Source organism: Macrobrachium rosenbergii, chromosome 42 (assembly GCF_040412425.1).
Source record: "Macrobrachium rosenbergii isolate ZJJX-2024 chromosome 42, ASM4041242v1, whole genome shotgun sequence".
NCBI classification, from domain to species: Eukaryota; Metazoa; Arthropoda; class Malacostraca; order Decapoda; family Palaemonidae; genus Macrobrachium; species Macrobrachium rosenbergii.
This window is the reverse complement of record NC_089782.1, coordinates 54,256,757-54,272,667: the sequence shown is the minus strand read 5'-3', so window position 1 is coordinate 54,272,667 and position 15,911 is coordinate 54,256,757. Positions and strand designations below refer to the sequence as shown.

Below are 15,911 nucleotides of genomic sequence, written 5' to 3'. Positions count from 1 at the left end.
TGACTTTGTCCTGGAAAATGAATCTTAGATAATTCCTGGAGTCCGGATGGATATCCACGGTTATCATCCAATCACCCTGGTGAATGGATGACAGGACTGAATGATTCGTCTCCATCTTCAGCTTTGTCTTCCAGACAAACAGATTGAGGGTGCTTACATCGAGGTCTGGTCTCCAACCGCCCCTGATGATTCGGGAACAACAAAAAGACGGTTGTAGAAGCGTCTGAGCGGATGTCCTCTACCTCTTCTATGGCCCTCTTTAGAATGAGGGAGGAGACTCCTCCAAAAGGACCGAATGTTTCACTGAGCCTCTTGAGTAGCTGTCAATACATGGGAGAAGTGACTAAAGGGGGGTTCTTCAAGAACGGGATGGTGTAGCCCTCCTTCAGAACCTTGATAATCCACGGTTCTGCACCTCTGATCTTCCATGTCTCCCAAAACTTGAGGAGTCTGGCTCCCACTGGCGCACGAAGGACTTCCTCCTCATTTCTTAGGTGCAGACTTTGTCAAGATCTTTCTGATGGATCTGGCCGAGAAGCGGACATTGGAGTGGGACTTAGCTTGTGACTTGAGCTTTCATTCACAAAAGGGCTGCTGGAGAGGAGAGGCCATCTTGGGAGCCAACACAGACGAATCCGGGGGGCATTTAGAAGATTGCAACAAAAGATCCTGGGTAAACTTCTTTTGGAGGACTGAAGCAATTTCCCTCACAGTGTCCTGAGGGAAGAAGTGAGTGATGAGGATCCAACAGCAAAAACAAAAGAGCCCATTTCTGGGTCTGAGTGACTCCTTTAGTTGTAAAGGAGCACGAAAGTTCTCTCTTCTTTAAAACTCCCAAGGAGAAGAGCGCAGCAAGCTTAAGAGAGCCATCTCTAATTGCCTTGTCTCCGCAGGACAGAACTCCCAGCCAGTCCAAGGCAATGTCTCCTGCTAAGTCACTGAAGTCTTCGATCTTCTTGGCCAGTGCTCCAACTGTCCAGTCCAAGAAACTAAAGACTTCGAACACCTTGAAGAGATCCTTAACAAGGTGGTCTAGTTCTGCCGATGAAAACATTATCTTCGCCAACCAGAACACAGAATGATGGGAAGCGTCAACGAGGCAGGAGAAGTCCCCTTGGGAGGAGGCAGCAACTCCCAAAGAGGGAGCTTCACTCGGTGACATAGGAAAGATAACTCCTACAAATGAAGTGCAAGGGAGGGTAGCAAAGGACGCTTTGCCTTGCTCCCTCTTAGCAGAAAGCCAATCCTCAATCTCTTTAAAAGCCTTCTTAGAAGACAAAGAAAGCACCATCTGGGGGGAGCCTAACTTTGTCATCTGGATGACTCCTCATCAGAAAGGTTGACACAGGCAAGACTGGGGCAGCTGGGACGAAAAAGGAGGGAAAGTTCACCAGCAGACACTGAAGAAGAGCTGCACAGGCCGAAGGAGGAGCCAGTTCTTGATTAAACTTCTCTTCTTCTGAGGAGACCGGAGACAGGGTCGTATCATGAGCAGGCCTAGAGATGGAAGGAGCTTTCTTCAGTAAGCTCAGTATTTCAGCCAACTGCTCTTTAATGAGAACCAACGACGGCTCGTCTTGATCTACAGGAGCTGGAGACTGGTACTGAAGAGTTGGTGCCAGGTGCTTGGGAGCTGGCGTTGGGCGCTCGGGAGCTGGCACCGGGCGCTTGGGAGCTGGCGCCAGGTGCTCAGGAGTGGGCACTGGGCACTCAGGAGCGGGTGCCGGGCACTCGGGAGCGGGTGCCGGGCACTCGGGAGCGGGTGCCGGGCACTTGGGAGCAGGCACCGGGCACTTGGGAGCTCGGGAAGTGGCGCCAAGCGCTCTAGAGGAGCCAGGAGTTTGGACGATGACGACGGGTGCCTGAGAGGGTTCATTGGGCGCTTGGGAGCGAAGTAAGGGTGCTCAACAGCTGAACACTCAGGAGAGAAGGCTTCCAGACTATCCCATGTGGAAAGCAGATGCTGGACTGAAGCAAGGACAGAGGGGTCCACAGCGTAACTGCAGGAAGGCTGTGGGCTGAGTCTAGCCTTCTTGTACCACTTAACAGGAAGCAGAGAACAGCAACCAACCTCATCAGCATTTCTCTTCAGCCGACGTGATGAATCAAGAAAGAGTTTATGGCACTTCCTGTCTGAGCTGGAATCGTCAGAACTAGACGACAACTGATGCACATCCAACAAAATGCCTTTCCAGTGGCTGTCTGTTGATACTTGGGAACATGCAACAGGCTCGGCTGAGGGGGCGACTACCCGCAGGCAAACCCCACCAGCCTCCCTTGGACTTCCAGTATGTCTTCTCCCAGGTTCAGGGGAGCAGGATTGGCAGGGCAAGTAGCCACCTCCTCCATTTGCACAACACTGTCACCTGTCACTTTTTCTGCGGACACTTTGCTCATTAACATTTGCAGTGACACTCCTAACTCTGCCACTGTATTAACAACAAGGTTAACTTTTTTGTCAAACCTAGCTTTGAGACTGGCAATGGTATTAGGGTTGGAAGCAAGGGAGCCAGGCACAGGAGTAGGTGGATTAATAGTAGGAGGGCTACTAACACAAGAAAAAGTGGGAATAGTGGAAGAAGGAATAGCAGGACTTTCTAAACTAGATTTAGGAGTGGTTTCTAGACCAAGTGATGCTTGTCTCTCAGCTCTAGAGGCCGCTTTCCTCTTCCTGTCCCTTTCTAACTTGCCTAGATGAGATCTAAGTACTTTCCACTTTTTTCCACCCCATTCATTCCATTCAGCACAAGTTTTCTCCCTACTACACTCCTGCCCCCTACAGTTACTTCAAATTGTATATGAATCATAGCAAGATTTGGTCAATCTGGTTTTGCAACCTTTGCTGCGGTAGTGAAAACTAGAGGAACTAGCATCAGACACAATCAGTAAAAACACTATCCTGACCCTAAAGGATACTAGTAAGCTGAACAAGCTTGAAGGCTACTCAAAATAAAATGTTAATACTTCACCAAAATCCAGTAAATACCACTGAAAACCACAAAAAAAGTTGCTACTAACAACCAGATGTTTACTCGAAGGCGGCAGAAACAAACTGAGGTTGTCTGCCAAGTTGTTCCCAGTGTTCCCCAATAGTAGGCAGGGTTGGTCACCTACACAATATAATTGAAGCACTACCGTAAATTTTTAATAAAGGCTACCGTGCAAGTTAGAAACTACAGTTATGTGATTAATTATTAAGTTACTTACAGTACAATTACAAGTATTTTATTAATACAGTAGATGTTGGCTTACTGCTAATTGCAATTATGGTACCTAGAGAGAGTTTCCTATAAATAATTAGATAATAAGAGAAATACATTTAAATATAACCATGCATGAATTATTTTCCACTAGTTCAACTAAAATGGTTCTTGCAGGCTGGACGATGGGTTTACAATATAACAAGCTTCCCTCCAAAACATGAATATATATTAACTGATGATGTCCTCATAGCTGTGACCTCCTATCCACGTAACAAGGCTCCAGAAGAACCCATAAGGTAAGAGTATTATGGTCCTTTGAAAAAACATTACAACCTAATTATTTAACTACAGTACCAAAAATAAATCATTCACTCAACTTATGAATTTATGGACAGATATAACTAGCAGTGATGCAGCCAAAGCATTATGGTTTTGCTGGATTCTTTTGTGAAGGAATGCATGAATGAGTAAATAAAAAATTATTTTCATGATAAAATTAAGTTTCATATACAGTATACTTACCAAGTAATTACATAGCTATACTGTAGTGTCCACTCGCACGGCAGTCTAAATTTAAAAACTCGCAGTAGGGCTTCTATTGTTTTGTGTAGGTGACTAGCCCTGCCCACTATTGGGGAACAATAGGAACAACAAAGTTGAAGAGCTCAGTTCGTTTGTGCCCTTATGTCCATGAGAGGAGAGGAGAGGAGGGAGGGTCCAATCTGTAATTACTTGGTAAGTATATAAGAAACTTAATTTTATCATGAAAATAACATTTTCATATAAGTAACTTCCCAAGTACTTACACAGCTGAATCCCACATTAACAGGAGGTGGGATACATGGACATATTCTACCCCAAAACATTAAGTTATGGTAATGAATTTAAAATAGAAAATTAGCTATCAATGATACAATGCTTGTTGTTTCCTTACCTGGTAAGAGAGCTACTGCAGGAAGATACTGCCTCTGGTCAGTGCTCATCTTAACCTGTAGTGGCGTGGTGGTACAGCCGTGAGGCACCTCTACTTTAGGTGGGAGCTTTGCAGCAAAGGAAAAGTCTGATGGTTATCAAAGCTTGAAAACAGATGCCCTTGCCCTGGGTGCAGTACCAAAAAATAATAACCAAACAATGCTGTCACCTACACTGAAATAAAAAACCACCACTCATCCACTAAAAACTGGTGGGCACTCCAGGCTTCCCAAAGACTTGACACCCCACATCAAGGTGTAGATAGTGGATAAAAGGAAAGCTTCCTGTGCTTCTTCCCCCAATACCAGCCAGCCACTGACAAAGGTCCCAGGGTACTGCACTTCTCGAACACTGTTTCTATTTCTCTTAGATACAGTAGTGTGACTGTCGAAACTTCGACAAGAGAGATTGTACTTTTCTGCAAGTTGTGGTATAGTTTTATGTATTCTCTTTAAATTTACGTAAAGTGGAAATGCATATTATTTAGAAGGATATTATGTTTCGTTGTTTGTATTTAGTAGTGAAAACTGTTGTCTTAGTTGTTTTGTGTGTTTAATTGTAAGCATACTATACCTAAAATATTGCTTAACTACCATTATTGGTTGTCTTACGGTAATTAGACAAAGGTTTGGTTTCGGTCAGAGACGGCCCTGAACTCAGTCGCTTCATAGCTTTAATGTAGAGTGGTTCAAGCTAGTGGGGGACTCAAGAATGCAACCATAATTGTCGGTGTTTACAAATCCATTTAAGTATTCCTATTCATTTTAAAGTATATTTAGGGAAACTTTCTTTATAAGATATGCATATCAAAATGTAAGGAGAATTTCTTGAGGTGTCCTTTAGATGAGGGTAGTGAAATAGAGACTGTGCTTAAACCATTCTAACTGTACATTGAGCTAGGAACAATTGAATATGCCAATAGTAAGTTCATATTGTCAGTTTAGTTAACCCTTTAACGCCGAAGCCCTATTTACAAAAACGTCTCCCGTATTTGATCGGCGTTGGTGAGTTAGCTTGAAGCGGAAAAAAGTTTTTAAAAAAATCACAGCACGCTTAGTTTTTAAGATTAAGAGTTCATTTTTGGCTCATTTTTTTTTTGTCATTGCCTGAAGTTTAGTAAGCAACCATCAGAAATGAAAAAAAATATCATTATCATATATAAATATTGGAATATATGACAGCAAAAAAAATAAAAACGTATATAATTGTATACAGATCGCGCTGTAAGCAAAACGGTTAAAGCTAATGAGTTAATTTTTTTTAGTTGTATTGTACACTAAATTGCGATGATTTTGGTATATAAAAAATTTTAAAACGATCAAAGCAACACAGAGAAAATATTATCACAAAATGATGCATGAATTCGTAACGCGCGGACGTAAAAAAATGTTTTTTTCAAAAATTCACCATAAATCGAAATATTGTGCTAGAGACTTCCCGTTTGTTGAAAAATGAAGCTAATTGATTGAATATTACTAGACTGTAAGTGTTTTAGCTTACAATTGCAGTTTTCGACCATTTTGGTCGAGTTAAAGTTGACCGAAAGTCAAATTTTTTCTATTTATCGTGATTTATATGGAAATATTTCAAAAATGATAAAAGCTACAACCATGAGTTATTTTTTGTTGTATTGTACATGAAATTGCGCACATTTTCATATATAAAACTTTATGTAACGACTAATATAAAGCGGTGCAAATATTATGACAACGAGACGAAAGAGTTTCTGAGATGTTCGGCCGAGTTACAGCAAGCAGACGTAAGGAAAATGTTTTTTAAAAATTCACCATAAATCGAAATATTGTGCTAGAGACTTCCAATTGGTTGCAAAATGAAGGTAAATGATTGAATATTACTAGATCGTAAGAGTTTTAGCTTAAAATTGCGTTTTTACCATTTTCGGTCGAGTTAAAGTTGACCAAAGGTTGAAATTTTGGCAGTTATTGTGATTTATGTGAAAATATTTCAAAACTGATAAAAGCTACAACCATGAGCTATTTTTTGTTGTATTCTGCATGAAATTGCGCACATTTTCATATATAAAACTTTATGTAACGGCTAATATAGAACAGTGCAAAAATTACGACAAAATGACGAAAGAATTTATGAAATTTTCGGCTGAGTTACGCTCGTGCGTAAGAAAAAGTTTTTTTTCAAAAAATTCACCATAAATCGAAATATTGTGCTAGAGACTTCCAATTTGTTGCAAAATGAAGGTACATGATTGAATATTACTAGAATGTAAGAGTTTTAGCTTACAATTGTGTTTTTCGACCATTTCAGTCGAGTCAAAGTTGACCGAAGGTTGAAATTTTTTGTAGTCGATGTACGGTACGTCCACTCGGCACCCAACAGACAATTTTATTCGACGTATGATACGTCCAATAGGCGTTTAAGGGTTAATATACACAACGCAATGTATTAATATAATCACAATTTAAACTAACATAAGAGTGAAGTAACCTGGGTGTCGTAGAATAAGACTTAGGCTACGATTTGGGTCAGTACGTTTCAGATCGTTTCGGCTATATGACAACACTGACAATTTGAAATGCTATACTTATTCTGAATGAGTCAGAATAAAATGGTGCCGTGACCAGGATTTCAGTGAGTGGTGGTTGTATCAGAGATCGGTATAGTTAAAATTTACGAAAGTTTAAGGATTGTTGTGATATTTGGCAATAAAGATAAAGACGTGACTGGCTGATGGTGCCGGCCATATTAGAATGTCACATATTAGCCTAGCCTGACACGGAATAGTAGAATAAACTTGGTCAATCATGGCCTAGCCTAATTGAAGCCTGGCTTTTGATAATAACTCGGTGGGAATTTGAACCTTCCTTTCCTTTTTTGTATTTTTTTATCATTGCACATTAATAAAATAAAGTTGAGAAAATGGCTATGGCCTATCCCGACGTATTTCGCATAGAGCAAAAGGTTGCTGATAGGGCATTCTCACGTAAAACATCTCAGTCATTTTATGACAGGGTGCTGTAGTAAAAGTGATGTGAGACTAAAACAGCCCTTGTATTATTGCACTTTTGGGAAATCAGGAGCAGTGTGCGATAACCTACTGGATCCTGTGTTAGTGACCAAACTGACAGCTTATGCCCCAGATATCGTTATCCTGTTCATCGGAGGAAACAATATCGATGTAGATATCATTATCCTGTTCATCGGAGGAAACAATATTGATGTTAACGATGACGATCCAGAATTGGTCAACAAAGTAAAAAATAAGATTTTAGGACTAGCAGAGAGATTGGAAGGTATCTATAACTGTAAGGTTTTAGTAGTTAGTACAGAGATTCGTAAAGCTCCGAGAAACATCCCTAGGGATAGATACCAAGCACGAAAAAATCTACTAAACCAATTATTGAAGAGAAACCGAGAAATAACTTTTGTTTTCAATCAGTTAGTAGAGAGAGACTTTGCCGCTGATAGAGTACATTTCCATTAAGATAGTTATATGACACTGGCAAGTCACTTATGTGAAGCAGCTGATGCCTATGCCTTTAGTCAGGATTGGTAAATACCAGGTTGCATTCACGCCAACCCAGAAATTAGGTCAAGGTAGGTTAGGCAAAATGATGGTTGACGCATTTCCACTTCGTAAATTTATTTTTTCCTTCTTTATAAATTGTAGTAAATGGAAAGGAAATATTAATTTTTTTACAAATTTATGGTGAGTTTTTTGCATTGTAGATATGCATGTGTAGTCAAGGGCACATATATATACAGTACAATATAAGCGGTAGTGATCTACCATTAATTGATCTGAAGTGTAGTCAACTTTTGAATATTATATTTGCTAACGCAGTATATATATATTTTTTGGAATTGGCAGTTTGTACACTTTTAGTAATAAGAACTTAGTAATTAGGAACTTGTGTATTTGGTGTTGGTAAATTATAGGCTAAGTTGCCTGACCTAGAAGAATTGAAGAGGAGACGGGGGTTTAAGTCTGTGATAACTAACTGGTCAAAAGGCTGAAACCACTATTGATGCAGGTGATATCAATAGTATTTCTTCACTGAGAGACTCCCTGAAGGAATATTTACAGTAAGTCCAGGAATTGGATAATGAAATATTGAATCTAACAGATCCTGGAGAACAACCTGACCAAATTATGAATCAAGCTGAATATAGCCTAAAGGTAGGCACTGAAATTCACAGGCTAAATTCCTCCATCACAAGTCTTCTACTTGTAAGAGGTAAACCTAGTGCACCGATATTGCCTGTTAAAGCTACTGTGAAGTTACCCAAATTAGACCTCAAACATTTTGATGGTGATGTAACAGAATGGAATTCATTTTGGGAACTTTGTGAAGTATCAGTACACCAACGTACGATTTTGAGAATATACAGACGTTTTCTTATCTAAAGGGCCTATTGGAAGGCGAGGCTCTGGAACTGATATCTGGTTTTAAATTAGAAGGTGATAAATATTTGCAAGCAGTGAACTTGTTACAAGGGACCTATGGCAGAAAAGACGAAATCAAGTTGTTTAGTTAGAAAACTCTTCCAAACTGGGACTCCCAAGGCAGATGCATTACATTATCGCTACAAGGTTTAAGAGCGCAATTTGAATGCTCCATAAGATCATTGGAGAGTGAAAAACTGGAATTGAGTGAATTATATACAATCTTGCTCTACACCAAACTACCAGGTAATGTAAGTGAAATAATCAAATGAAGGAGTAGAGAAGATTGGCTGAAATTTTACACCTTTAAAAAATATCTTCAAGAAGAAATACACAATTTGAGGGCTTTTCCACAGACTGAAACAGCAAAAGCTAATACATTGACAACGGTATCTGCTTTCGCAGTAGAACAACGGCAATCTATGAGACCAAAAACAACATCAGTAAGGCCTAAAGAAAGTACAAACAAAGCCAAGGTAAACCAGGTTAAAGGATGTGCACTTTGCAGAGGCAACCACATATGGACACATTGTAAATCTTATGTAATCAGAGGGGGAAAGGTAGAACAACTCAGAGCTCTGGGTTTGTGTTTCATATGTGCATCCAGTAAACACTTCAGTTCCGACTGTGACAGGCAGGGTTGTAATAATGGTTGAACTGTTAGACATCATAGTGTTATATGCAATAGAAACCAGCCAAATAAATCAAAGGTAGGTGGGGGTACAAGTTGGAACTCTCTCTTTGACAAATACCAGACAAGGAAATAAGGCAACTAGGAAGTTGCTCTTACCTACAGCCACAATAACCCTAAAAGGTAAAAAAGGTCACACTGTGCAAAAAAGAGGGTTGTTAGATACCTGTGCCGAGAGATCACTTATAAAGAAATCTGCTCTTGAGGGACTCCACTATAAAAGCAAAGGAGTTGAAAACATATCATTGAGAGGGTACTTTACTACACCAGTTAAGGAATACGAAATGGTGAACATCGCTGTACCTCATTGGGGTAGATTAATAAATATGGCATCGGGGTAGATTAATTAATATGGATTGTATAATGGTAGACAAGCTACCAGAATATACAAAGAAATTCGGCGTTAAGAAGAACTTAAGGTCATTGTGTAAAACGAAAATCAGCTTAACTGATAAAGATTTTGATCTACCCATAGAGAAGCAATCACCTATTGAATTGTTAATAGGGGTTGACAATGTGTACAACATCTTACACCCAGGGTTTAGAAAATTTGAAAATTTAGTATTGCTACCAACCATATTTGGTTACATGGTAACCGGAACATGTAGTTCTCTTCCCACCAAGGATACTCATGTTTCCACTTTAAAACTGGCAGCGGAAACCGACGACATAATTATGGCTGAAGAGGTTACTCAATTAAAGGATCCAAGGGAAGATCTTGAAAGTTTGTGGAGTTTGGATCATCTAGGTATTAACTGCAGTGAAATAACAGAACAGGGACACAAGGCATTAAAGAACTTTGAGAGTACTATAACTTATTCTGAAGCTGACAAACAGTATGTTGTGGCATTGCCTTGGAAAAGCAATAAAAGGAGATTAACTTCCAACTTTGGGTTGGCTTTAAACAGATTAAAACAACAGTGTGTCAAGTTTCAGAAAGACACTAAGTATCTAGAACACTATCAGAAAATCCTGAAGGATCAGGAGGATAGGAGATTCATAGAGAGAGTGGAATGTTTTAAAACAGAAGACTGTCATTTCTTGGCACACCATGGCATTAAGAAGGACAGTGCAACAACCCCTATTAGGATAGTATCTGACTGTTCGGTTAGACAGGGGAAAAGTAGGTTGAGCTTGAATGATTGTTTGTGGATGGGACCACACATAACAGCTGACCTGCTCAAAGTTCTGCTGCAGTTTAGAACAAAATCATTTGCTTGTACAGTATTCGTGACATAAAGAAAGCATTTTTAATGGTGCAACTCAGGGAGGAGGGTAGGGACTATACTAGGTTTTTATGGTTGGAAGATCCAACAGACCCTAACAGTATATTGTTAGTATATAAATTTAGAGTTATTTTATTTGGAGCTACATGTTCTCCCTTTCTGCTGAATGCAGCGATTAAGAAACACCTGTCTATGGTAGAAGGTGATGTAGAAAGGATAAAAAGAGGACTTTATGTAGATAACATGCAGTTCACTAGCAATGATGATAATGAACTCGCGAATTTTTTCTTTGAAGCAAATATGGTATTTTCATTATAAAATAAGTTTTTAAATATACTTACCTGGTAGTTACATATATATAGCTTTATCCCCATGATTCATCGCAGACACGGCAGAAATTCAAAATTTGCGGCAATCGCCGATAGATGGTCAGGTGGCCATACCTGAGCGCCCTCTACCAGGTACCTGGAACCATTCCCAATTGTCCTCAGAAATTCCATGCCCCTGTTCTCAGAGGGGAGGAGGGAGGGACCTTTTACAGGTATGTAACTACTTATTTTATAATGAAAATAGGTAAGTATATTTAAAAACTTATTTTATAATGAAAATACCATTTTTAAATATCTAACTTCCTGGTAGTTACATATATATAGCTGATTGACACCATTGGTGGTGGGTTAGAGAACCAAAACACCGTTGGGAATTCGTATAATTACTAAACACTATATATTAGTTGTAACCATACTCTGGTTCTTACCTGATAAGGAAGCTGGCTTCATAGTTATCCTGCCTCATTCGCCTGCATTCCTTGAGAGACCCAGCGACCCATCCAGGGGGCTGTAGAAAGTCTCTATGGGGCTGTCACACGGTCCTCGACCTTAACATGACTAGACCACCACCCTTGCTATCCTGGCATAGCCTATGGACAAAGAGCTGACCACCTGACCCACTAAAATCACTAAAAACACACTCCATAAAACCTAACTTAGACTTGCAACCCCAGACTGTGGAAGGTTGCAACAACCTTCACAGACAACCTGTGAGTTCAAATCAAGAAAAAGCAAGGGTATAATAAAAAAAGAAGGTTATAGGTTAGAGGCAGTAGTACCTTCTCCAACTACTGCGCCGGAGGCAACGTATGGACCCAGGGAACAGCAATCCTCATATTGGGTCTGTACTTCTTTCAGGTAACAATCTGCGAAGATAGACTTGCTTCGCCAGAATGTCGCTTCCAAAATCGATTTCATAGACTTGTTGTGTCTATAAGCCATCGAAGTCGCCACAGCTCTTACTTTGTGCGCTTTGACTTTGAGGATTGGGAAGCTTTTCTCATCACATTCTTGGTGAGCTTCCCTTATTAAGTCCTTGATAAAGAACGCCAGTGCATTCTTTGATAAGCGTAACGAAGGTTTCTTCACCGAGCACCAGAGGTGATCTGTCTGACCTCTCATGTTTCTGGTCCTCTGTAGATAAAATTTTAGGGCCCTAACTGGACAAAGGCCTCTCTCTTTTTCCTGTCCTACTAAATGAGACAGCCCTGGTATGGAAAAGGATCTGGGCCTTGGTTGAGAAGGGTTCTCATTTTTAGCGAGAAAACCAAGTTGAAGTGAGCAGACTGCATTTTCCCCATTGAAGCCTACCTTCTTGCTAAAGGCTTGTAATTCTCCTACCCTCTTGGCTGTAGCCAACGCAACCAGGAAAAGGGTCTTCTTAGTGAGATCCTTCCATGAAGCCTTGTCAAGAGGTTCAAACCTGTTTGAGGTTAAAAATTTCAGGACTATGTCCAAATTCCAAGAGGGGGTCGGGTTGTCCTTCCTCTTAACTGTCTCAAAAGACCTTATGAGATCCGTGAGGTCCTTGTCTCCCGACACATCAATATTTCTGTGACGGAAGACGGAAGCAAGCATGCTGCGGTATCCCTTGATGGTTGATACTGCTAGGTTTCCTTGGGTTTTTAAATGCAGTAGAAAATCTGCCAGTTGAGTTAGAGAGGTACTGGAAGAGGAAATGTTATTTTTCTGCACCATTCCCTGAATACGTCCCACTTTGATTGGTACACCTTGAGTGTGGACGTTCTCCTCGCTCTCGCGATGGCTCTTGCAGCTTCCTTGAAAAGCCCCTTCGCTCTTGCCAGTTTTTCGATAGTCGAAAGGCAGTTAGGTTGAGAGCGAGGAGATTTTGATGGTATCTCTATATGTGGCTGTCTGAGTAGATCGTTCCGACAAGGTAACGATCTGGGGGTGTCTACTAGCCACTCCATCACCTCTGTGATCCGGTCTCATGGGCCAAAATGGAGCTATCAGGGTCATGCAGGCGTCGTTCGACTCCCTGAACTTCTTCATGACTCTGTCTAGAATCTTGAATGGGGGAAAAGCGTACATGTCTAGTCCTTCCCAATCCATGAGGAAGGCGTCCACTGCCACTGCTTCCTGGTCTGGGACTGAGAGCAGTAGACTGGTAACCTTTCGTTCTCTGTGTCGCAAAGAGGTCTATTGATGGTTCTCCCCACAGATTCCAAAGCCTGTTGCACACCTCGTGATGTAAGGTCCATTCTGTCGTAAGAACCTGTCTTCCTCTGCTGAGAAGATCCGCTCTGACGTTCTTCTCTCCCTCTATGAAGCGGGTGATCAGAGTTATGTTGTTCGCTTCTGCCCACAGCAGGAGATCTTTTGCTGCCTCGTAAAGGGAATCCGAACGAGTGCCACCCTGTTTCCTGATGTAGGCCAACGCTGTGGTGTTGTCTGCGTTGACCTGTACTATCTTGTTCTGGACCTTCTCCTGAAAGTGGACTAGCGCTAGATGAATGGCCACCAGTTCCTTGACATTTATATGCCATTCCTTCTGATGGTTTTCCCATAGACCTGAGATCTCGCCCTTCCCCAGCGTTGCACCCCATCCCACGTCCGATGCGTCTGAATACAACACTAGGTCGGGGTTCTTCTGTTGAAGTTCGAGGCCTTTTTGTAGTTTGTTGGGGTCGTTCCACCAACTCAAATGATTTTTGATTCCCAGAGTGATTGGAATCCACGTCGCTAGATCTTGGCCTCTTTTCCAATAGCTTGACAGATGGAACTGAAGTGGACGTAGATGTAGAAGACGAATTGTTCGATCGAGGAGAGGGACCCCAGCAGACTCATCCACTCCCTTGCCGAACAGGTCCATCTCCCTAGAAAGAGCTTCACCTTTTCTAAGCAATCCAGAATGCGTTTCGGGGCTGGAAAAGCCCGAAAAACCACTGACTGAATCCTCATCCCCAGGTAGATGATGTTTTGTGAAGGCGTTAGCTGTGATTTGGGTAGATTTACTACCAGTCCTAACTGTTGCGTCAAATTCATTGTCACTTGTAGATCCTCCAGACACTTTGCTTGCGATCTGACTCTGATTAGCCAGTCGTCCAGGTACATCGATATCCGTATCCCTTTTAGATGTAACCAGTGAGCTACGTTCGATGCCACTCGTGGGAAAACGTAAGGAGCCATGCTTAGTCCAAAACAAAGTGCTCTGAACTGATAAGTTGTCCCAAGATGCACAAACCTCAGATATTTTCTGTAGTTCGGGTGAATTGGTACGTGAAAATACGCGTCCTGTAGGTCTATCGAAACCATCCAGTCTTCTTGTCTGGTGCCTGCTAGGACTGACGCAGATGTCTCCATAGCAAACTTGACTTTGCTTACGTACTTGTTCAATGGACTTACGTCCAGAACTGGTCTCCAACCCCCCGAGTTCTTGGGTACCAGAAAAAGTCTGTTGTAAAAACCCTCTGACGAGAGGTCCTTTACCTCTTCTATTGCAGCTTTTGATAGCATCTGGGTCACCTGTTCTTGAAGAGCTGCTGCTTTGCTCCCCGAGTAAGTAGCTGTCAACTCTAACAGTTCTGGTGAAAGAGGGGGCTTCCTTAGGAAGGGGATCTTGTATCCTTCCTTCAAAACTTCGACTGTCCAGTCATCCGCTCCCCTTTGGCTCCACTCTTGCCAAAAGTGGGATAACCTGGCTCCCACTTGTGTCTGGAGGTTGTTGTGACCACTTCTTGGATTTCGGTTGCTGCTTGGGGTTCTTACGAGGTTGTCCTCCAGCAGCCATTCTCTGACTTCCTCTCGAAAGGGCTCTCCCACGAAAGGGCTGACGCGTAGGAGGAGCTTCCTTGTCCTTCCTGGCTAAATACAGTAGTTTGCCGGAAGAACTTTCCTAGCAGTCCTTGTGATCAGATCTTGCGTTGATTGTTGCGCAAGGGCTGCTGATAAATCCTTAACCAGCTCTGAAGGGAAGAGCTGTTTGGTTAAGGGAGCATACAAGAGTTCTGATCTCTGAGCGAGAGTCACTCCTGAAGACAGGAACGAACACAGCATAGCTCGTTTCTTGATAACACCTGCTGTGAAAAGGGCAGAAAGTTCGACCATCCCGTCCCTCACAGCTTTATCGAGACAGGCAATAAGGTGCATTTGTGTGTCATTCTTCTCATCTGAAACCTCTGCAAGAGCTGCTAGAGTCCAGTCCATCAAGCTGAAGACTTCAATAGTTCTGAAGACGCCTTTCAGCAAGTGGTCCAATTCCAAGTGGACCACAGAACCTTGGCCTTTGTCATGGCTGTTCTACGTGAAGAGTCAACGAGTCTGGAGAAGTCCCCTTGGGAGGAGGCAGGAACTCCCAAGCCGAGAGCTTCCCCAGTCTCGTACCACACGCTGGATCTAGAAGCCAATCTCGTTGGGGGAAAGGAAAAGGTTGTCTTTCCCTGTTCTTTCTTCTTCAAAATCCAATCATTCAGTGTCGAAAAAGCTCTCTTCACTGATTTGGCTAACACTGTCTTCTTGAAGGAAGAAGACTTCTGGGGTCTACCCATCAAAAATTGCGAGGGAGGACTCCGAGGTACAGCCTGTTGGAAATCGTTGGGAAATAAGTCCGCCAAAAGAGTAAGAAGTCTTTTCAGATCTGCAGCATGAAGAGTTTCTTGAGTTTCCTCTTCCGAGATCTCTTCCATAGGATCCGCTATTTCCGATGTTGAACGAGTGGGGGAAACGTGTGTATCATGCTGCTTGCGTGCGTCACGCATGCGTCCAACTTGCTGCGAGGGAGCGTCACGATCCTTGTCACCTCCCGTCACTCGTGCGGCTTGTTGTGAGGAAGCATCTATGAGCGCTGCAACTTGCTGCGAGTCTGCGTCTTGCTGGCTGTTAGCGTCTTGTTCTCCTAACTCCTGCCTTATCCTCTTCTTGGGTCTGTTGACGTCCTTAGATTCCTTCTTGTGTGTTTCTTCTCTTAGCCCTTGCGACTTGTAAGAGTCAAAAAGAGACGCAAGGGACTGCTGAACTTCCGACAAGAACTTAACTTGAGGTGCCACTTGCTGCTGGGGAAACAACTGGAGATGGCACTGCACGAACTTCCACAACTTCGGAGACTCT

The 15,911-nt window shown here is 42.1% G+C and overlaps 2 protein-coding genes across 5 annotated transcripts in view; one reads left to right on the top strand and one right to left on the bottom strand.

The window, feature by feature from the left end:
• Positions 1 to 15,911, top strand: part of LOC136828432 (calcium-activated chloride channel regulator 1-like) — a 114,008-nt gene that overhangs the window by 68,863 nt on the left and 29,234 nt on the right. For all 4 annotated transcript variants that reach the window (XM_067086482.1, XM_067086481.1, XM_067086484.1 and 1 more), the window contains one exon: positions 3,378 to 3,499. In XM_067086482.1, the coding sequence (XP_066942583.1) occupies positions 3,378 to 3,499 (122 nt within the window). The remainder of the gene's footprint in view (positions 1 to 3,377; positions 3,500 to 15,911) is intronic.
• Positions 1 to 15,911, bottom strand: part of LOC136828434 (uncharacterized) — a 284,088-nt gene that overhangs the window by 257,500 nt on the left and 10,677 nt on the right. The gene's annotated exons all lie outside the window — the stretch shown is intronic.